At 36.5% G+C, this 21,964-nt stretch overlaps 1 protein-coding gene across 3 annotated transcripts; it reads left to right on the top strand.

Annotated features, from left to right (window-relative positions):
• The first annotated feature begins 2,473 nt into the window (after window positions 1–2,473).
• Sgo1 (shugoshin 1) lies at window positions 2,474–20,494 on the top strand. 3 transcript variants are annotated; one of them, XM_046467728.2, is made up of 9 exons: window positions 2,474–2,625; window positions 5,201–5,349; window positions 5,433–5,626; window positions 7,857–7,931; window positions 9,828–9,922; window positions 11,853–11,911; window positions 12,647–13,462; window positions 15,980–16,169; window positions 16,381–20,494. In XM_046467728.2, the coding sequence occupies exons 1-9, from the start codon at window positions 2,582–2,584 to the stop codon at window positions 16,475–16,477; spliced, it is 1,719 nt and encodes a 572-aa protein (XP_046323684.1). In that variant the 5' UTR covers window positions 2,474–2,581; the 3' UTR covers window positions 16,478–20,494. The 3 variants fall into 3 exon arrangements, with proteins under 3 accessions (XP_046323684.1, XP_046323686.1, XP_046323685.1); XM_046467729.2 differs by having other exon boundaries at window positions 2,511–2,744; XM_046467730.2 differs by lacking the exon at window positions 7,857–7,931.
• Window positions 20,495–21,964: the final 1,470 nt, after the last annotated feature.

Below are 21,964 nucleotides of genomic sequence, written 5' to 3'. Positions count from 1 at the left end.
GATCGTAGCAGTCCATCCAGGGCTAACAGAATAGGGCTAGAAGCAGAGGCGCCCATGGCGTTAATACAGAAAGCGAAAGCAAAGAAAGAAAGCGAAAGTCCAAAAAATCCCCGCTCTCTCTTCTTACAGAGGAGCGACCCGCTAATTTTTCCGCGGATTCCCACTTACCTGGGAACTTACCGGTGCACCACCCTGACCGCTGAAAGTTCTGGATCCTGGGATTGAGAGGTATTCGGTTCCCCGTCCAGGCCACCAATTGTCGCGACCCCCTCGCCAGCAAGGAAGACACGACACAGGATTCTTCTTTCAGCGGTTTATTCAGGCCTTAATTCTAGTCTTCTCTCAAGCGCGCTCTTTTTCTTCACGCACCCCCACACAGCCTAATAAAGCTTGCTCAAGTCCAATCCGAAGCTGCCACGTGGGGTTTTCTCATAGGGTATTGAGGGACAGCGCGCCAATACTTCCTAATAAGGAGTTGTTTACCAAGATCCACAACGGAAACCGGCGCCATCTTCTAATGGCGGCAACGGTCTACAAACACGGCTCACCACAAGTCTTGTCAAGTTTCTCAGGTCCTCACTAAAAAGCTGAGGCTGCCCTCAAACCTGTGATCCTCTTGCCTCAATCTCCTGGGTGGCTGGTATTACAGGTACACAAGTCACCATGCTTGGCTCCAATTGATTCTTATATACATTAGCTTGAAAAGCACAATATTAAGTTGAATTGTGGGCAAGAGTACTAACAATTATCATTTATTTTGCTTATCACCAGATCTGAAATATGAGTTTTATTTATTCAATTCAACCAAATACTCCAATAGATATTTATTGCCTACCATGTGCCAGACATAATTAAGTAAAAAGCAGATGCAAAGTTCAGCTTTTGACTTGCTGTTGCATCCTGGGAAACAACTTACCTCAGAACATTTATATTTGCTAGCTGGGTAATTTCTAAGGTGAAATGAACACCTTTAAAGAACACAAATTCATATTCAATATAAATAAACCACCTCCAGCTATTTCTGCATACATATACAACTATTATATTTCCTATAGAAGTGGGGAAATTAGGGCAAATAAATGTGATTTCACATGTCAGCTCTAATTATTCATATCATTGGTATTAATTGCAGTCTCAAGGGCTTTGTTCAGATTGTGAAGCTGCCTCTAGGTTTAGCAAAGTAGCTCTGCCACAAATGAGAAAAAAGTTTGGAAGCAAGTCACTAAATAATTCCTTGTCTTCTAATTAATTCCTCAGAGTAGGGTCCCCCCACACTCAGCCCCTCATTCTCTTTGTTTCCTGAGCAAAAAAATCTCAAAAATGCCTTTGCAGCTCTGTGACCCAGCCAGCTGTGGGTTTTCCCAGCAGGCTTGATCCCAGGTAGGGCCTTGAACATTCCCAGGAACTGACAAAGATGTTTAGGTTGTGGGGCTGTGCCTGTGGCTCAGTGGTAGTGTGAGGCACTGGGTTGGATCCTCAGTACCACATAAAAACAAATAAAGGTATTGTGTCTATCTACATTAAAAAAAAAAAAAAAAAAAAAAAGATGTTTAGGTTGTTTCCCCAAAACATTTAAAGAAGCTGACCCTGAGCCAAAATTCCTTAAACCCTCATAAACTCCATACCCTGCCCTCTCACTGATGATACACTTAGAATATCCCTTTTTATGGCTATATGTCCTGAGAATAAGCTGCAGGCCTCTGTAAAGTCCCCTAGTAAATGCTTTTGACTGATGACTCTGGCATTTTGTGCTTCTCTCTTAGGAATGCCAAACAGCCCCATCTCCAGAGTTTGGAGCACTCTCGTGTGGGAACTCCCCTGCCAGTCCCTGAGGGTTAAACAGAAAGAGGCGGAACAGCCAAAGGCGAGAACATAGAGCACAAAATTTCAGAAGTCTGCACTTTGCCTAATAATATCTTTGCAATAGACAATGTTCTTTCAGCTTTGGTTTTTAATTTTTTTTTTTAAACTCTCTCTTTATTTATTTTAGTTTTTTTTTGGCAGACACAACATCTTTGTTTGTATGTGGTGCTGAGGATCGAACCTGGGCCGCAAGCATGCCAGGCGGACGTGCTACCGCTTGAGCCACATCCCCAGCCCCTGGTTTTTAACTTCTTTAAAGCTACCTCCGTGTACATGCTGACTGGCTGTTTCTCACTAGAGGGAGCCCTCGAGCACAAGGTGGAGCCGGGAAGCTTTCGTTCTGTTAGACTAAAGAAGTGGGAAGCTTTGAGCCACGGAAAATACCCCACCTTAAAGGTCTTGGAGTGACTCCGCCCCTATAAATTCAGCGACTCTGAGCAGAAAAGTCCCGGTTAACAGCCACCTAGACAGCGGGTGAAGGGGTGGAGCCCGCCGAATGCATCACGTGATACCTCCAGTGGGGGGGGCTCTCCCTGCGTCGCGGGTGGGAGCTGCGTCGTCGCGTCACGTGACCCCTCCAGCCAGCCAATAGGTGAGCCCAGCGGAGAATTTTGAATGTGGTGGCGGTAGTTGCGGGTGATCCGAGACCGAGTTGCAGACCTGCCGGGCCCGGAGCGCGGGCCTCGCGCGTGGCGGGACAGCTTTGTGGAGCCTTGGGATGTGCGAAGGAGGGCGACAGCTTCAGCAGTCGTGGTGGCCCAGGTACCATTTTGGACGCTCCTGAGAGAGGCGGGTCTCCCGGCCCACTTCCGGCATCCCCCACCCCCCAATCGCTTCAGCTCTTCCTAAGTCCATCGAAGAAAGAGATTGCAGGTTTACAGGTGTGGAACTAGGACGACTCGTTCGTTCTTCCTGAGAGTCTCCGTATCTTATTAAATTCAGTGGCCTAAAGCCCAGACTGTGGGTCATACTGACCCGGCTTCGTTTGACCTCGCGATCGTCACTTTCTGATGTTTTCGTTTTGTCTTCTGTTAAATAAAGGGGGACCCGAACGTCCTGCTTGCAGAATTGTGTCGATTATATGGATTAAGTAGTGTGCAAATAAAGCACTTACGGTAGTTAGAAGCTAGGCGTAATGTAAGGACGTAGAAAAATTGGCAGCTCTTCTGTGTGTAGCGCGGAACCATTGACATCCTTTCCTTGTCCAGGCATTTTGTTTTCTGCCCTTGCTGGCGCCTCCGCAACACCCTTTAGAAAAATACTGGTAATCAGCAACTATTCTAGGTTCTTTTGAATACAGACCCTTCCGGAATACCATGACAGTATGACAGGCTTGAGACCTGTGACTTGTGTCTACTTTCATTTGTCCTACCACAACCCCCTGTTAACCACCATCCTCGTAGAGAATCATTAAAACTTACAGCGAATTTATTATTTTAGTTTGCTTAGGTATATTAACGAAAACTTTTCACATAGGCTTTTGCTTTTAACATAGCTAAGCTAACTTCAGTTACTTCATCTGTAAGGTTCTGAAGCACCTCCAGTTCAAACTTTAAAAACTTCTTTGTGATAAGTTTTATATAATCCACTTACTGTTAGTGCTTAAGAGTTTGCTCTTTGTCTTCTGGAAACCGATATATTGTATTTACATTGGTAAGAGTAAAATATTTAGTCAGGATCCATAATATCTATTCAAATCCTCAGACACTGCATAAAGGAAAATAAGGCCTGGGGGGAAAATATGCAAGAAAATATAAGATTTAATAAAATATTTGACTAACAGAGATGAAGATATCCTTTATGATAAATTTGAAAATTGTATGAGTGGATTGTTGTTGGAAACCAGACTTTTTTAAAAAATATATATCTTTATAATTTATTTTTACGGGGTGCTGAGGATTGAACCCAGTGCCTGGTGTGTGAGACAAGTGCTCTACCACTGAGCTACAGCCCCAGACCCAGACTTTTTTTTTTTTTTTTAGGATAAAATTTGTCTATAAAAATGTTTAGCATGCTGAAGTGTCTGGTGTGCAGCACTGAAAAATTATTACACTCACATTAAAATCCTCAATAGCATATTACACTGTCAGTGCATGTTTTGCTACTTTTAACTGCATGTAGAACAATTATTTAATGTCCCATTTACTATGTTCATAACTTCCTGGAAGTTTTAGCATTCTGGAGTTTTAGTAATAACTGAGAATACTGGCATGTTTCTCTGTCCCAGTTCCTTTTCTTTATAGGTCTTTGTTATAGCCTGCTAAAATTATAAATAGTACTATATACTTTAAATCTTTGAGGATCACTGTGACTTTCTTGTGTGTACCTATCTTAAATGATGCTCAGTTAAAACTGTGGGAAAGAGACAAGCAACTGAGTGGCTTAATTTAATAAATGAATAATTAGAGAAAACAAAACCCAGCTATGTATATAATTGCCTCTAAACTAATGCTGCAAGCCTAAGTACTAAAAGTTGACCATCAACATTGTAAGAAACAATAATAATAATGGCATCAAAATTTAATAATAAGCCAGATATGGTGGTACACGCCTATAGTCCCAGCTACTTGGGAGGCTGAGGCAGGAGGATCACTTAAGCCCACTGAGTTCAAGACCAGCCTAGACAACATAGGGAGACTGATTCCCCAAATAAAAAGGAAAATGTAAAAAAAAAAAAAAGAAAACCCAACAAAATATTATTTAAGCATTTCACATAGTGCATATAATATAATAAGTCTCCAATGATTATCTGGTAAAGAATGAATAAGTTGGGTCAGATACAGTGGTACACACCTGTAATCCCAGTGACTGGAGAGGAGGCTAAGCAGGAGAATATAAGATTGAGGCCAGCCTGGGCAAGAATGAATAAGTAATATTATGGAATCTTTGGATTGGAAATCAATATTCAATAAAGCTTTCATATAAAGTGGCTGAAGAGGAAAGAATTATGTCAAAAATATTGAGATTTTATAAAGTTGTTTTATGTGCATATAATGAAGATGATTCTAACATCTGATTTTTTTAGTTTGTGTTTTGATAGGAGAGTGCTTATATGTTGCCCAGGCTGGCCTTCAACTCATGATCACCCATGCCTCAGCCTCATGAACAGCTGGGATTACAGGCATTGGCCATAGCACCTTGCATTAATGAGATTTTAAAGCTGTAAAATCTATGTTATAATCGGGTTAACCAGCTACCTACTTTGAGCTAATTCTACAGTTAAATCTCTACTTAATCCCTTACTTGTGAACAACCTGTATTTTCAGTCTTAAATTTTATAATTGATACTATTGTCTCTGGGGAAAATTACATATTTTTTATTGTTTTAAATTTTTAGGCAAAAGATGGCTAAGGAAAGGTGCCAGAAAAAATCCTTTCAAGATAGTCTTGAAGACATAAAGAAGCGAATGAAAGAGAAAAGGAATAAAAACTTGACAGAGCTTGGCAAACGCAAATCCTTCATAGTTGCACCGTGCCAAGTACTCAGTAAGAGATTTTTATGTCATCCTTTTACATCACTTTTTAAGTTTAGATTTAATAACTGATACATTTATTTTATCCTCTTTTAGACATCACTTCTACACTGCTGAAAAATACCCAACAAAACAACAAAATGTTAGTTTTAGCTTTGGAAAATGAAAAATCCAAAGTGAGGGAAGCCCAAGATATCATCCTGCAGCTGAGAAGAGAGTGTTACTACCTTGCATGTCAGTTATATGCATTGAAAGAAAAACTTGCTTCACAACAAACAAAAGCTGCTCAGGTATTTTTATTATAAAGGCTGAATTTCTTAGGGGGGAAAACATGAATAATTTGTTTAGATCAGTTTATTATTTAAATTAATTATAGATATCTCTGTTATTAGTGAATTGTTTCTTTTCCATGCTCCAGCACAGGTATTATGTATGGCCAGTTAAGAAAGCTTCAGTCATACAGGTGATTGAAGGTTGTGCCTATCTAACTCGGTTTTGATACAGGTAGCAAGACAACTTGCAGAAGGAATAGTTTAGCCTTTACACTGTTGGTCCCCTTCCAATATTCAACTAAGTGAATAAAAGGGCAACTAAGCTAAAGGCTAAAGTGTGCTAGTTGAGTGGACTAGTCCAAAAGTTTAAATCAGTGCTAACTTGAGTTTTATCTTTCCTATGTAGTTTTGCCATCTGGTGGGGTTTTATAAGAATTGCCTTTATTTAGGGCATGGGGAGTATTTAAATGCTTTTTGGAGAATCATTTTCAACCTACTAGTTGGCTAAATAAGGAAGGCTATCCTTAACACGTAGACAAGAAAAATCCTGAATATTTTGCTGAGCAAATTTTTAATCTGATTCTGTTTGTGTCCAAGGTTGTAAAGAAGGGACTCAAATATGGTTCTGCCAGCCAAAATATAATAGACATGGACAAAGTTTGCTTTAGGATATTCATATTCTTTGTGTCTCATTGTATGATAATCCTGAGAAGAATAATGATGAGCCAGTTTCTCCTTCCCTTTGTCCAGAAGCCACTGCCAGGCAAATTACATGAGGCAGAGAATGAGAAAAGCAGTGGTGAGTGTCAAGTGTTAACAGGTCAGTTTACTTTCTTTCCAGTGGCTGTCTATTTGCTGTGCGAGTGAAGACAGCCACATTGGCACTTGGGCCAGATAAGAAAGTCAGACTACAGTGGTTGAGTTAGGACTATAGGGGGCATGATTTGAGAAAAAGAATTAAAATCACCACTCAGTTGACAGAAGAAGTTAGAGAATGATTCCTTATTTTAATACATATGACATAGACACGTGTGTAAATATATACATATATATATACATGTATGTGAAATATACATATAAATGTTGAAAATTACCTCTATAAAGATTAGATATGGGACTGAGGTTGTGGCTCAGTGGTAGAGTGTTCACCTAGCACATTTGAGGCACTGGGTTCAATCCTCAGCACCACATTAAAAAAATAAATAGATAGATAAAGGTATCTATAACTAAAAAAAAAATTTAAAGGATTAGACATGATTTCTTCACTTTTGTGTAGAGTTAGATTCTATTTTTTAAAAAGTTTTTTCTTCAGGATATAATCTTAAATTTTTTTTTCTTTTCCTTTTTTAGTCAACTAATAGGGGAAAAAAAATCCCTCTAAAGGCATATGAATCTTCCTCCTCCCTTTCCAAAGTTTTTGCTGAAATCACACAGAAATAGTACAAAATGAATACTCAGTGACATCATTGCAAAAACAGTGGAGAGAGAATTCTGTCATTTTTAGGCCCTTTAACATTTATCAATGATTTTTGACCATTAAAATGCGTTGTTAGTTGCTAAGCAGATGGATTCTTAGCATTTAAAATATCCAAGCTTATTTTCCATCATATATTTATTACATGTTGTCACTCATTCTCAACATCAATCTGTACTTGTGTTTCAGTGGTTAAGTCAATTTAGCAGTTACAGAAAAACTTAAAATACTTAAAATTGCCTATAAGTAGTCTACAAAAATTTCCAAGTCTTTTGTTCCTAAGTTTTATAATATATCTTCTTAATATTGCTGCATAGGGGCTGGGGATGTGGCTCAAGCGGTAGCGTGCTTGCCTGGCATGCGTGCGGCCCGGGTTCGATCCTCAGCACCACATACAAACAAAGATGTTGTGTCCGCCGAAAACTAAAAAATAAATATTAAAAATTCTCTCTCTCTCTTAAAAAAAAAAAAAAGTCTACTGATTTAAAAAAAAAAATTACTGCATAGTTAAATATTCCTTTCTCCTTTATTTACATTGATTAATAATACTGTTTTCAAACATTATTTATTTGATATTAAATTGAAAATTTTTCACAAGGATTAATTTCTAATGAATAGTTTTAGCCTTTTAAGTAAAAAGTCAATATATGTTCATCACATTTTAAAAATCAATTGAATTGAATTAAATTAGAATGATTTCTTAGGAATCAGACTGGGACTCTAATTAAAAGCCAAGCCTTATGCCTCAAATTCCATTCCTCCCTCCTTGTTTAGGACTGTGCTGCTGGAAATTTGGTCTTTCCTCCCCATGTACCGCCTCCACTGGATCAATCTAGCCATCATACAAAGGTGCTTTAGTATTTCTTGTCTTTAGAGGAAAAGGAAAATAAATGAAACCTCTCCTGGTCACCTATCTCTCTCCCTCCTCATGTCTCTACTTCCCTTCCCAGCAGAATTTTTCCAGAAAAAAAAAAAAAATACATCCACTGCCTTAAATTCCTCACCTTCCATTCACATTTCAAACCACTTTTATCTGGCCCCTATTCCTACTATTCTATTTTTGCTCTGTATCAAGATGACCAAAACTTCTACTTTAACCAGTTCAGTGGTCACTTCTGTTTCTTGACCTAGCGATCATATGCAACATAGGTGGTTCTTTACTTGAAAAGTTTGCTGTTCTTAGATTCCTTGACATTATCCTCCACTAGGTTTCTTGTTGCCTTTCTGACTGTTGCATGTCAATCTCCTTTACTGGCTGATGCTTTATGTTTAAATGCAATTGTCTAGACTTGACTCATCCTTTCCATAGCTTTATATATTGTCTATCTGCTGGTGACTTTCAAATTCATGGCTCAAGACCTAAAACCACATACACACACATACACAGCTACTAGATATCTCCACTTCAAAGTTTAGAATCTCAAAACATGCTTTCTACAGAGCACAACTCTTTGCTTTCCCTCTCCCAGATTTATTGTATGCTTCCATCTCCCTCAATAATTCTTGCTCATCTCAGTAAAATGGCCTACTTCTTTGATCAGGCCAAAACCATAAGAGCTTCCTTCTACCTTCCCTCACCTATATCCTTATTCAATCTTTATGCATGATTTATTATCTCAGAACCTTCCAGCGGGATTCACCACCAAACTCTTTCAACCTTTGGCCCCTTTTAATCCATGCTTCACACAGTGAGTCGGACTAATGGTTTGGTTAGGTTTGGTTTGGTTTGGTTGCAATACCAGGGATTGAACCCAGAGCCTCACACATGCTAGGCAAGCACTCTACCACTGAGCTGCATCCCTGGCTTTTTTTTCCCCCTAGTAATGGGGATTGTGCAATCATTACTTTACTCTCCTTGAAGTAGTAAGACCTCTGCATTTTGCCACACAGAGGAGACTGACATGGAACAATCAGGAATGTAAAAAAATAAATAAATAAATACATACATACATACATAAGGGAATATGATGCCAAGAAACCTAAGACATGATCGTTTTCAAGTAAAGGGGAGTTTCCTGTCTCTGAACTACATTCCCAGCTCTTTTTTATTTCATTTGATCCTGAATCTCACTAACTTGTCCAGCCTGGCCTTAAACATGGAGTCCTCTTACCTGGGCCTCCCAAATCACTAGAACTACAAGTGTACACCAATGATCTTTTTAAAGCTTATCATTTTACTTCCCTACTTAATATTTAAATCACTTCCTATCACACTTAGACTAAATTTCAAACTATAGCTCCCAATGCCCTTATTATCTGGCTTTCCCATGTACACCACCTACTGTTCTCAATGACTATGTTCTAGCCACATTGAACTATTTTTCTAAAACACAGCAACTTTATGACTTTTATATTTGCTATTTCCACTGCTTTTTTCCTTCCTGTTTTCCTGTTATTTCAATAGCTAATTCCTTTCCTGTCTTCACATGTTGGTCAAATTCACTTTGTCTTAAATTTAATTTTCATTACTGCCTGTCACTTCATTCTGGAATTTCCTTCATAGCACTTAGCACTATCTAAAATGATCTATGTATCTTTCTTTTTTTTTCTTTCTTTTTCTCTTCCTACTATAGAATGTAAGCTTTAATAGGGTAGAATTTGATCATTTAGTTGGCATAGTCTCAACTCCTGAAAGTACATGACACCATAGTAAACTGTCAATAAGTGTATACTGTTGAATAAATGAATACTTTTTATAAATACTTCAATTTTAACAGTGTTTTCCTTTGCTTTATGCATTAACAGAACCAGGAAATACGTTCCTCTGAAATGGACTCCAATAGGGATGACAACACCAGCGATTTATTTGTGAAGGATTCACCGTTAGCATCATTACCAGGGTAATGATATTATTATTATTATGAGTATCAATACCAGGGTAGATTTAATTTTGTGATTTATTTACAAAAACAAAAATTGGTTTCATATTGACTCATATTTGGAGTCTAATGCTCTTTCATACTAAGAATATATTTAAGAAAATTTAATGTGAAAATTCTATTATATATAGCCAAATTAGAGCTTTCTTTGTCTTATATGTAGTTATTTCTAGAAATAAAGAAGCTTCACAAGAACTTTTAAAATATTTTCTTCAGTCATATTTTTCCCTGTATCAGGTTTTTATTCTGAGAATATTTGTAATTAAAATGAGAATATTTTACCAGTCCTAAAAATAGTCTGGTTTAGGAAAAATATATATAATAAAATATCATAGTGAACATCATTGTCACACCATCTCACTGATCTGATTTCTTTTTTTCCATCAGATCCTATATACCCTCTTCTCCTTCTCTTGGATCAAGGATACTTTATGCATGCTTATGAATTATTGAAATTTAATCATATAGTAAAATGGACAGATCTTAATTACATAGTTCAATGAGTTTGACTACTGTATCCACTGTAAAATCAAAACCTGAATCCAGCATGCTGGCACATGTCTATAATCCCAGCCACTTTGAAGGCAGAGGCAGGAGGATTGCAAGTTCAAGGCTAGCCTCTTCAATTTAGCAATTTACCCTCTCTCAAAAAATAAAAAGGACTAGAATGTAGCTCAGTGGCAGAGTACCCTGGGTTCAATCCCCAGTGTAGGGGGGAAACAAAACCTACTTAAGATACAGAGTGTTTCCCTCATTTTAGCACAAGGTTTCTTAATCTTGATACTGTTGACATTTTAAGCCAAATACTTCTGTGTTGTTGAAGGCTATGGACTACAGAATGTAGCATTTTGGGCCTCTATCCACACAATGTCCTCAGCAACCCCATCCCCCCATTGTAAAAAGTAAAAAATAATTTCAGATATTGCTAAATATCCCCAGGGAAACATAACTTTTCCCAAGGTGAGAATTACTACCACTGACAGCTCCCTTATATCACTTTCAAGTCTGTCCCATTATGATCCATTGATGATTAATCATTGATAGTTTTGTTTTGGTGTTTTGGGAGGAGTTTTTTTATTTCTGTTTTTTTGTTGTTGTTTTGGGCTGTGTGTGTGTGTGTTTATGTTGCTGGGGATCTAACCCAGGGCCTTAAGCAAAGTAAGCCAGGGCTCTACCACTGAACTCCATCCCCAGCCATCAGTATTAGTTTTTAAGCTGTTTTAACTTTAAGATCTGACAAAACATATCATGGACAAAAGTAAGATGAGATAAATCAAATTTTTTTATTGGTTACCAAAGCTTCTAAACTTCTGTTTAATTGTTCATATATAGGGTAGAAATCTCTGTACAAAGAATCAAGAATAAAAATTGCAATTATAATGAAAAAAGATTTTGAGCATAAAGAAAATTGTTTGTTTCGTGAACCAAAGAACGAGAGTTTTAACTAAAGTGAACTGTTAAACAACTCAGAAGAGTTCAATGGTTGACACCATAAAAACATACATTATCTCACATCTCATAGCTCTGCTAATAATAAAGCAGTCTTCTAAGAGTTTAGTGACCAAATTGCATTTTTAAAAACATGTCAACTTGAATTGCCTTTTTCTTCAGTTAAATGAAATTGAGTTATAGCATGTTTTCAGGCAGAGCAATCTAACTTGATGTTAGTTCTTCCACTGGGAGTCGAATGTCAATCCTAACAAATCAGTCTTCATGTAATCAGCATAAACTTTTTTTATTTCCTTTGCTACAGAACCAGATGTATTGATTTGTAATGGAATTATGAAGTGGTACTAAAAGAAAAAACTCTTATAATTTAGAAAAGTATTAAAATTTGTTTCTATTATATAATTGCTAAATAAATTTACATTTTGCATTGGTATTTTCTAAGGCGAGTTCCTCTTGAAGAAACTGACCTTCCAAGACACAGAGAATCATTGCAAATAGAAGGTAATTTAAGTAAAAATCTAAAAATATTAAGGGCAAGATCATTGAGAACAAGTAACATAATTTTTGTTTTTACTTTTTAAATCTGTTTATCTGCAATTCTGCTCAAAACAAATCTGTTTATTTTACATAGAATAATATAGGTTTATGTACATCCATCTACTGTGCCAAATCTGTAATCAGAAATCTTAATTACAACTATAACTGCATTTTACCAAGCCCTACTTACTATGTGTTTAGGTCTGTATTAGGCATTTTTATATACATTGTCATAACTCTCAAAGCAGCCTGGGACTATAGATACAGTCAATCCCATTTTATATAGACTCAAGTAAAGCATCTCACAAGCACTAATCCTGATGATAAGAGGTAGGGTTTAAACTCAAGGCTGAGCTCCAAAGCCATGCCCTTCTTGCTACTTTTAAGTTGATGTGTCCCAGTTCTCAAATATCAGTCTTATCTACTTGTACTAACCTTTGAAGAAGGGATAGTGTTGCAATAAGCAAAACTATATAAATATCCTATGTTACCTATAAATATAGAGTAAGAGTCTTTCACAGAACAAATATAAGCTATTGATAAGCAAATAGATGGTGAAATTGTTTTCCAAATTTTTATGTACTTACAGTAAATGTAAGAAAACTATAGAATGCCTCTTCTGAAACTTTAAATTCTAAAATTTTTGACAAATTCTGAAAAATAATTGTTATTTTTCTCATTTATTTTTTAAATCCTCAGAACAAATGTCTACTACTACTCAAGACACACTGGGATGTGACCTTGATTCAGATGAAGCTAAGTCTACTGATTATATATTACCTAGAACAATATCTTTCCATCGCCGTTTAAAGAAAGATTTTAATGATATAAGTCTGTTCAATACTTGGAATGACTTTGAAACCAGTCATTTAGCAAGGCAGCCTTATGAATTGGAAAGAATTGAATGTGTAGACCCAGGAGTAAACATACACGTACCTGAAAATGTAGAACAAAATGTTTGTCAGTGGAACAAGGACCAAATTAATTTATCACCAAAGCTCATTCACCCAGGAAAATTTACTAAAACAAAGGAAATTATTTTGGAATCTAAATCTGAACAAACTAAAAGTAAATGTAAAGATGCAAAAGGAAGAAAAAGAGAAGAGAAAAGAAAAGCTAACAGAAGTAAAAAATCAAAATCTACATCAAAGCATAAAAGGAACAAAAGTGAAAATAAAACAAATGTTTCCAACAGTAAATTGGATAAATCTGTCAGTTCCAGTGATGCTTACAATTTTAATTTAGAAGAGCTTATTCATCTCACTCCTTTCCGACAAAAAACAAGTGCTGATTCTAATAGAGAGGAAAACGACCATAAGTCTGAAGGGAGCATCTGTGAATCAAGCAGTTCTGAAGATGATTTTGATGACCTCTATCTGCCCTCTCACAAGTACATTCAAAATCTTGCCACCAGCTCAAATGGGAGACCAGTCACTAGGCCTCGATCTAAAAGAACACTGCAGTATGCAGATGAAAGAGAGAGAGAGGATTCTAAGCCAACACAAACTCCTCCAAGTAAGTGATCTACTTGTTTGCTTGCATTTTTAATGTTTATGATACATGATCACTCCTGATGCTTATGTACTTATACTTACCATCTGTGTCTCTGGGGGAGGTTAGAGACTTACCATCTGTCTCTCTGAGGGAAGTTACAGTTGGATTAAATTGGGGGAGAAAGGGAGTGGAAATCACAGTTGTATTGCTCTCACTACTTCAAGTAAACTTTAAATCTTTAACAATAAATATTACTTGTCATGGAGACAGCGTTTTTATTTTCAGTGAATGAGGCCACCCAAGGAGGTGAGGTGATTTTTTGTGAGATTAGAGTAAATGAAAAGATCTTTTATATACTCATGTGAAACATCCTCTTGGAAATGAAATCAAACTTGAATCTAGTGATTTGTCATCTTAATGACTTGGCTTTATATTTAATCTGACAGGAACCATGATTTAAAATAAATTTCTAGTTAACGAGGCCAAGAAATGTTTTCCTCAATTGACAGGCATTGTATTCTTTTGTAAGACAACTGAAAAACTGGCTCAGAAAATCTTGCTTTTATTAGCTCAAAAGTAGTCGTGGTTTGGATATTGGTAATACAGATTGCACCTGCCCACAGATGCTCATCGGAAATTTTATTGTGGTAGAACTAACATACACACTAGGGTTGTTATCATTCTCAAAATATTGGTACATTATTTCATTTGGTCCTCAAAACAACTGAGTCACCATGCTTGTTTATAAGGAGCCAAAGCCTAAAAAAGAATTAACTTTCTTATCAACTAGGCACTGGTAGCTTGTAAACGTCTTTTAAAAATCTGCTGTAATGATGGAATAAATCAAACAACCAGACACAATGACACATGCCAGTAATGATCCCAGCTATTTGGAGGCTGAGGCAAGAGAATTGCAAGTTCAAGTCCAGCTTGAGCAATTTAGCAAGACCCTGTCTCAAAATAAAAAGGCCTGGGATGTACCTCAGAGGTAGAATGCTTTTAGGTTCAGTCCTCAGTAATACACACAAACACACAAGATTGGCAAAATGGTAATAATTATTGTAGCTATCTTGGTATACCTTTGAAAATATAAATAGTGCATTTTGAAAAGAAAAAAAAAAAAAATGGACACAAAATAGTTTGGTCCCCAGACTACTAGCATCAGCATTACCTGTTAACTTTAAAAATGCCAAATCATGGGCTGGGGATGTGGCTCAAGCGGTAGCACGCTCCCCTGGCATGCGTGCGGCCCGAGTTCGATCCTCAGCACCACATACAAACAAAGATGTTGTGTCCGCCAAGAACTAAAAAATAAATATTAAAAATTCTCTCTCTCTCTCTCTCTCTTTAAAAAAATAAAAATGCCAAATCACGCTGGGCATGGTGGCATACGCCTATAATCCAGACCATTCCAGCTTCAGCAAAATGGTGAGGCTTCAATAATTTAGTAAGACCCTGTATCAAAATAAAAAGGGCTGGGGATGTGGCTCAGTGGTAAAGCACCCCTGAGTTCAGTTCCCCAGTACAAAAAAAAAAAAAAAAAGCCATACCTCAAATTAGAATTTGCATCTCCCCTATGAATTCATAAATACATTAAAGTTTGAAAAGTATTATATTTCAGAATAGAAAACTCATCAGATATTATTGCTTAGTTACATTTTTCAAAATGTTTGTGGGGTGACAAAGTTTGAAACCCATAGAATCCTTCAGTATATGACTGCTTACTATAAAACCACTTCAGTTATAATTTTGTTATTCTTCGGATACAGTTTGCTTTTTTTTTTGGTACTGAGAATTGAACCTGGAGTACTTTACCACTGAGCCACATCCCTGGCCCTTTTTGTTTTTTGAGATAGTGTCTCACTAAATTACTTAAAGCCTCACTAAATTACTGGGGTTGACCTGTAATTTTCAATTCTTGTGCCTCAGACTCCCAATTCACTGGGATTACAGGCATGTGCTATCATATCCAGCTCCAATTTGCTTTTTGAAGTTATTTTAAAAGATTATCTTGCAGTGCCCTCACTGCGTGCTCGGTCCCAAGTAGAATAACTTGGGTGTTTTTGATAGGAAAAACACTGGTAACGTTTTATTATCTTTACTGGATGGAACATATTTTATCTTAGATTTCATAGAGGCTGTGATTTAGAATTCTCTTTATTCACTAGAATGAGTTTGAGGACTTTATAAGACTACAGGAAGCTACTTAATGATGAACTTTGGTACTGCCAAAGGTAAAGGCCTTACTGATTCTAAACAGCAAGATGTGACTAAAATGAAATTTCATAATTAACTCATTACAAGTAAGATATCACAGAAGAATGTTAAATTTTAGTAAAATGCCCTATTATATCTACCATATTTAACATTTCAATATTACCTGGCTTGAAAGGAAAAGAATAGTTAAAAGTTTTAAAAATCCATATTATAAAATACCAGATTTTGTGTACAGTTAATATATATAATTAAGTACAATTTTATTCCAGTGATTTTTTTTTTCTCTTGGAATCATTTTAAATTTAACTGTTGTTCTTATAGGTGTGCCATCTGAGACTCACCAGTCACCTTGCTGTAGCCTAAAGGATATCACCAATACTCCCATGTCTTCTGTAGTGAAAACAAAGAAACATTCTCTTTCTCCAAAAAAGAACACAGAAAGTCCAGCAGTATCTCTGCCCAAGCGTAGGTGCACAACCCACATTAACTATAAGGAGCCAACACTTACTTCGTAAGTATTTGTGGGAACCCATTTGTGGTGGTAAATGTGGGAGGAGTGAAGTTAGGGATCTTTGTTCAAGATGAGTCTTATTTGAAATATAAAAATGTGATTTAAAAAAAACTGAAGTAGGAACATTAAAAGTGACATTTTTATAATAATTTTGTACCTAAGATTAAGGGATACTTATAATTATGCTTAAGATTTCTTTTTACCTCTACAGGAAACTAAGAAGAGGGGACCCTTTTACAGATTTACATTTTTTGAATTCTCCTATTTACAAGCAGAAGAAGGACGTGAGATGTTCTAAAAAAAAATAATACCAGTAATAAACAAATGCAATTTATCTCACCCTTTTCTATTGCTCCAGTAGAGAATCTGTTAAAACTGTACACAAATGTATGGAATTATTCCCATAGACTATTCTCTTCACGGGACTCTAGATTATAATAATTTCTTCAAAACTGCACTTCATAATTGTTTAGATTTCTTAAGTTGCCTAAACTCCTTAATTTTACTTAAAATGAATCTGGTACCAACATCTTGAAATTACTGATTATTCAAATTATTTTAATTTTCTGGCATCTTTATTTTTCCCGTAAAGCAGGGAATACTAAAATGAACAATTTTTTAAGGCAAGGTAAGACCTTTTGAAAAATCCTTAATTTTTGGAGTTAAATAAATCCTTCACATTCACATTAAGATAAACACCCTGTTGTTTGTGGGCCCCTTTTAACACTGTTGTACTTAGGTTCTTCACATAAAATACATATGGGGTCATGATTAGAGAATTTGTGGTTGTTCAGGCTCATGGATTAAATGTCTGATTATGAACCTTAAGTGTGTGCTATTCAAAGTGATGCCTCAGCAGACTCACAAATTATGTCATGGACTTTCAGGACCCCCCCCCTCCCCCCAACCCATGTGCCCCATGATTTAATTAAGAATCTCAAATGTTAAATGTGTGAATACCAAGGGCTTTACTCTATTTTTAATCAACCAATGAGAGCTCAGAAAGTTTGACATCTACTCTTGTATGTATCCCTTTAAACTTTGAAATCATTGATAGTAGTCCATTTTTAAAGAACAATAAAATTTGTGTAAGATAGCACATGTGTTTTCTTCTGTTCTTCATCAGATAGATTAGCTATCTGGTTGTCTTCTTTCTAGCCTTCACTATTCTTATCCTTGGACATGTCCTTTTCTCTCCCATTCAGCATTCTCTGTAGTCAAACATGACATCTCTCTCCTCCACATTTTTTTTTAATATCTTTATTTTACATTTATGTGGTTCTGAGGATCAAACCCAGTGCCTTATGCATGCTAGGCAAGCACTCTACCACTGAGCCACAACCCAGCCCCTCTCCTCCACATTTTCATTGTGCAACCTCAGGGTCCATTATCAAAAAATTCAATTTGAGCTGGGGATGTAGTTCTGTGGTAGAGCACTTGCCTAGCATGTATAAGGCCCTGGGTTCAATCCCACGTACTACCAAAAAAAAAATCTAATTTTACTAGATGACCCTTTCAATCTTCATCTCAAATTATTTTCTTGACTATATCTTATCTTTCAGTCACACTCAAAATGCTTATCACCCACAGTATTTCTTTCCCCTAAAATCACATATCCATACATCCCATTGTCCTATCAGTCTATTTTTCCAGTTTTGTTAACCATTCCCTTTATACCTTTTTAAATTCATGAAACCTCACTCTACAGTTATCATCTTAAAATTCAGTTTCTCAGGCTGGAGATATATCTCCATGGTAAGAGTGGCCAAGTGCTCATGAGTGAGATCCTGGGTTTGGTCCTCAACATAATGGAAAATAAAAAGTGCTAAAAATTCAGTTTCTCGGTCTCAGTTGCCATGTATAGTAGTAGTTGTTGCAGTACCGTAGATGTTGCAGATACAGAACATCACCATCATCACAGGAATTTTCAAACAGTGCTCTTCCCAACCAACAGTGGCTAAACTATAGCCTATGGGCCAAATCCAGTATACCCTGCTTTTGGACAGTCTGAATGCTAAGAATAGTTTTAATACTTTGAAATAGTTGAAAAACTCACATATTTGGAACCAATTTCAATGACAAGTTACACTATCTTTAAACCCCAATAAATTATCCGTATAATATTCTCAAACTTTGCCTTTTGGCCTGCAGATCCTAAAATTTACCTTCAGGATACTTACCAAGAGTTTGCCAATTCCTGCTGTGGACTCTAGACCATCAATATATATATATATATTTTTTTTTTTTTTGAATGTGCAACATTTTTATTTTTTAGTTTTTATTTATTTTTTGTTTTTATTTATTTTTTATTTGTATTTATTTTTAGTTATATATGACAGTAGAGTGCATTTTGACATATAATACATACATGGAATGTACATACATCAATCAAATTGTCTATTCTGCTGCCCTTCCTATCCTCCCTGCTCCTCCCTTCCTCTCCCATCCTTTCTCTCTATCCAATCTAATGTGACACACTTTTTTTTTCTCATTACAACATCATATATGTATTCTCTATAACAATGAGGTTCTCCTTCCATCTTCTGTGTAACTCCCTTCTTCCTCTTTTTCCCTTCCACCTCTCTTCCCTATTTAGTGGTAGTCTTCTTCTCATGCTCTTCCTCCCTATCCCATTTTGAGTCACCCCCCTTATATCAGAGAAGACATTAGGCATTTGTTTTTTAGGGATTGGCTAACTTCACTTAGCATAGTCTGCTCTAATGCCATCCATTTGCCTGCAAATGCCATGATTTTATTATTTTTTAGTGCTGAGTAATATTCCATTGTGTATAAATGCCACATTTTTTTAATCCATTCATCTTTTGAAGAGCATCTAGGTTGGTTCCACATTCTAGCTATTGTGAATTGTGCTGCTATAAACATTGATGGGGCTGTATCCCTGTAGTATGCTCTTCTTAGGTCTTTTGGGTATAGTCCGAGAAGGGGAATAGCTGGGTCAAATGGTGGTTCCATTCCCAGCTTTCCAAGGAATTATATTTTTTCTTTATCTCCACCTAAATAAAAGTTCTTTTAAGCCTTTTTTTGTTGTTGTTGTTGTTGTTTTGTTTTGTTTTGGCACTGGGGATTGAACTCAGGGGCATTCAACCACTGAGCCACATCCCCAGCACCTTTTAATATTTTATTTAGAGACAGAGACTTGCTGAGTTGCTTGATCTTAATCTTCTCTTGTGAAGTTCAATTTGCCAAACTGACAAAATGATTTCAAATCCTCATTTTATTCATCAAATCATTAGCAATGTCTTAATGCTCTTTTGAGCTAGCATGCCATTTTTGCATGTACATCATTAAATTTGACAAAACTAAAAATGGAGACTTGTTATATGTCTCACAAGTGACCTGTCAATCAATACCCTTTGGGTGTGCTTGTCCAATCACCTGGGGCTCCTCTCATACCAAGGACATCACAGGAAAACTCTAACCAAAGGCCTTTTAGACAGCTTTCCAAGGAATCTCCATACTGCTTTCCAAATTGGCTGCACCAATTTGCAGTCCCACCAGCAATGTAAGAGTGTACCTTCTCCCCCCCCACCATCCTCGCCAGCACTTATTATTGTTTGACTTGGTAATGGCTGCCATTCTTATTGGGGTGAGATGGTATCTTAGAGTAGTTTTAATTTGCATTTCTCTGATTGCTAGAGATGGTGAGCATTTTTTCATGTATTTGTTAATTGATTGTATATCCTCTTCTGAGAAGTTTCTGTTCAAGTCCTTGGCCCATTTGTTGATTGGGTTATTTGCTTTTTTGTTGTTTAACTTTTTGAGTTCTTTGTATACTCTAGAGATTAGAGCTCTATCTGATGTTTGAGGGGTAAAAATTTGTTCCCAGGATGTAGGCTCCCTATTCACCTCGCATATTATTTCTCTTGCTGAGAAAAAACTTTTTAGCTTGAATTCGTCCCATTTGTTGATTCTTGGTTTTAACTCTTGTGCTATAGGTGTCTTATTAAGAAATTTGGGGCCATCAATATTCTTTAATTTCCCTTCAAATGTCATTCTCTCCTGACACTTTGTAATTCTGATTCTTATCTCCCCATCCCTTCATACCCAGAGTCAACATTTATCCTAAAATGATGTCATAGTTTTGTATTTTTTAGTGTTTCTGTGTTCTTTCTTGGCTGCTAGCGTTTGTCCATTGCCTATTTTGTTTTGTGTAACAGTTTACATGAACCATGTTGTACATATTGTACATACCCTTTTCTGACTGTTAACACTATTCTTGAGACTTACCCATGTTGGTCGATGCAGATTATTTTCATCACTGTACAGAATTATATAAATAAACCAGACGTATCCCTTCCTCTTGAGAGTTTGTTGCCACTTTTTCATTGTTTACAAATTAGTATTGCAGTGAATATTCTGTAGCTCTCAGGTTCCTTGGCAAGGTATTTCATGACCACATCCAACTGGAGAAAACCCGACAACACATCAACCTTCATTCCAGCTTCACATTAATCTTTTAACTCTGAATTCACTAAGGTTATGTTTCTTCTCCAATTGACATGTCCTCTCCAATAATGGATCTTAGTCTTAAAAGCTGACATTTAACTGTCCTATTTCATTGCTGCATAGAGCATTGAAAAGTAACTACTGTGGAAGAAGGTACATGTAATTATTTTTTTAAAAAAGAGAGTTATCTAAAATTCATTCCAGCTTCATATTTATAGAAAAGATGGAGAAATGGGGATTGTTAGGTGGGTTCACATACAGCTGCATGATCACTCTCGGGCAGTTGGATCTTTAGCATCATATGGGAAAATTCCAGTCTTGACCCCTCACTGTTAGTTTTTGTCAATAACATGGACATCAGCTGAAAATGCAGCTTGAAGATACAGCATTTACCTTGAATCCATGAGGCGGTGGACTAATAATAACATGGATCTAAGAGGACATTTATATTTTAAATAAACATATAAAAAGGATAACAGTAAATACTGAAATTGCCATCAAAAAAGCTTCACAGGTCAATGCAAATAAATGTGTAAGGAAATCCCTATTCAAAAAAAAATAAAATCCAAGCTGAGCATCCTGGTGCATGCCTGTAATACCAGCAGCTCAGGAGGCTGAAACAGGAGGATTGCAAGTCCAAAGCCAGCCTGGGCAATGGCGAGGTGCTTAGCAACTCAGTGAAACCCTATCTCTAAATAAAATACAAAACAGGACTGGGGATGTGGCTCAATGGTTGAGTGCTCCCCGAGTTCAATCCCTGGATTGAAAAAAATAATCCATGTCTACATTGTGACTTAATATTTCACTGTGGTATTTACACAAAATAGAAGCATATGTTTACAAAAAGTCCTATACAAAAATGATTGCAACAGCCTTATTTTAAGAGCTGGAAACTACCCAAATGTCCACTGAAGTTGAATGGAAAAGTAAATTGTATAGGATTGAAGCAATGATAACATGCCACCACATGTATGAACCACACCCAAGAGTACAAATAGCAAGATTCAATTTACATGAAATTAAAGGACAGAACTAATCAATGGTGACAGAAGTGGTTGCCTGGAGCAGGAAAGAATTTATTGGAAAGAGGCAGGAGGAATTTTTCTTGGGTGATGGAAATGTTCTTTTTAGAGTAGTTGATATACTCCACAACTGACAACAGTCATCTAACCGAACACTTAAAATCCATGCATTTTGTTGCATGTTAATTACGGCCCTTTTTAAAAAATTAAAAAGGGATGGTGATTTTAAAATTAGAAGGGAGGTTGAATTGTGCCTACAGTTTACAAATACACAAGTGTGCTATGTTGTATCAGGGATAGAAACAG

This window comes from Marmota monax, unplaced genomic scaffold (assembly GCF_021218885.2).
Source record: "Marmota monax isolate L192 unplaced genomic scaffold, Marmota_monax_Labrador192_F-V1.1 WCK01_AAM20220418_F8-fsc00152, whole genome shotgun sequence".
NCBI classification, from domain to species: Eukaryota; Metazoa; Chordata; class Mammalia; order Rodentia; family Sciuridae; genus Marmota; species Marmota monax.
This window is presented reverse-complemented; position numbering and strand designations above follow the sequence as displayed.

What these genes read in the sequence shown, in the direction of transcription:
- Sgo1 (XM_046467728.2), top strand. Translation starts at nt 2,582, where the DNA reads ATGTGCGAAGGAGGGCGACAGCTTCAGCAGTCGTGGTGGCCCAG. An exon ending in AATCTAGCCATCATACAAAG is followed by an intron (nt 7,932 to 9,827) that starts GTGCTTTAGTAT and finishes ATGCATTAACAG; the next exon opens with AACCAGGAAATACGTTCCTC. An exon ending in CCGTTAGCATCATTACCAGG is followed by an intron (nt 9,923 to 11,852) that starts GTAATGATATTA and finishes GTATTTTCTAAG; the next exon opens with GCGAGTTCCTCTTGAAGAAA.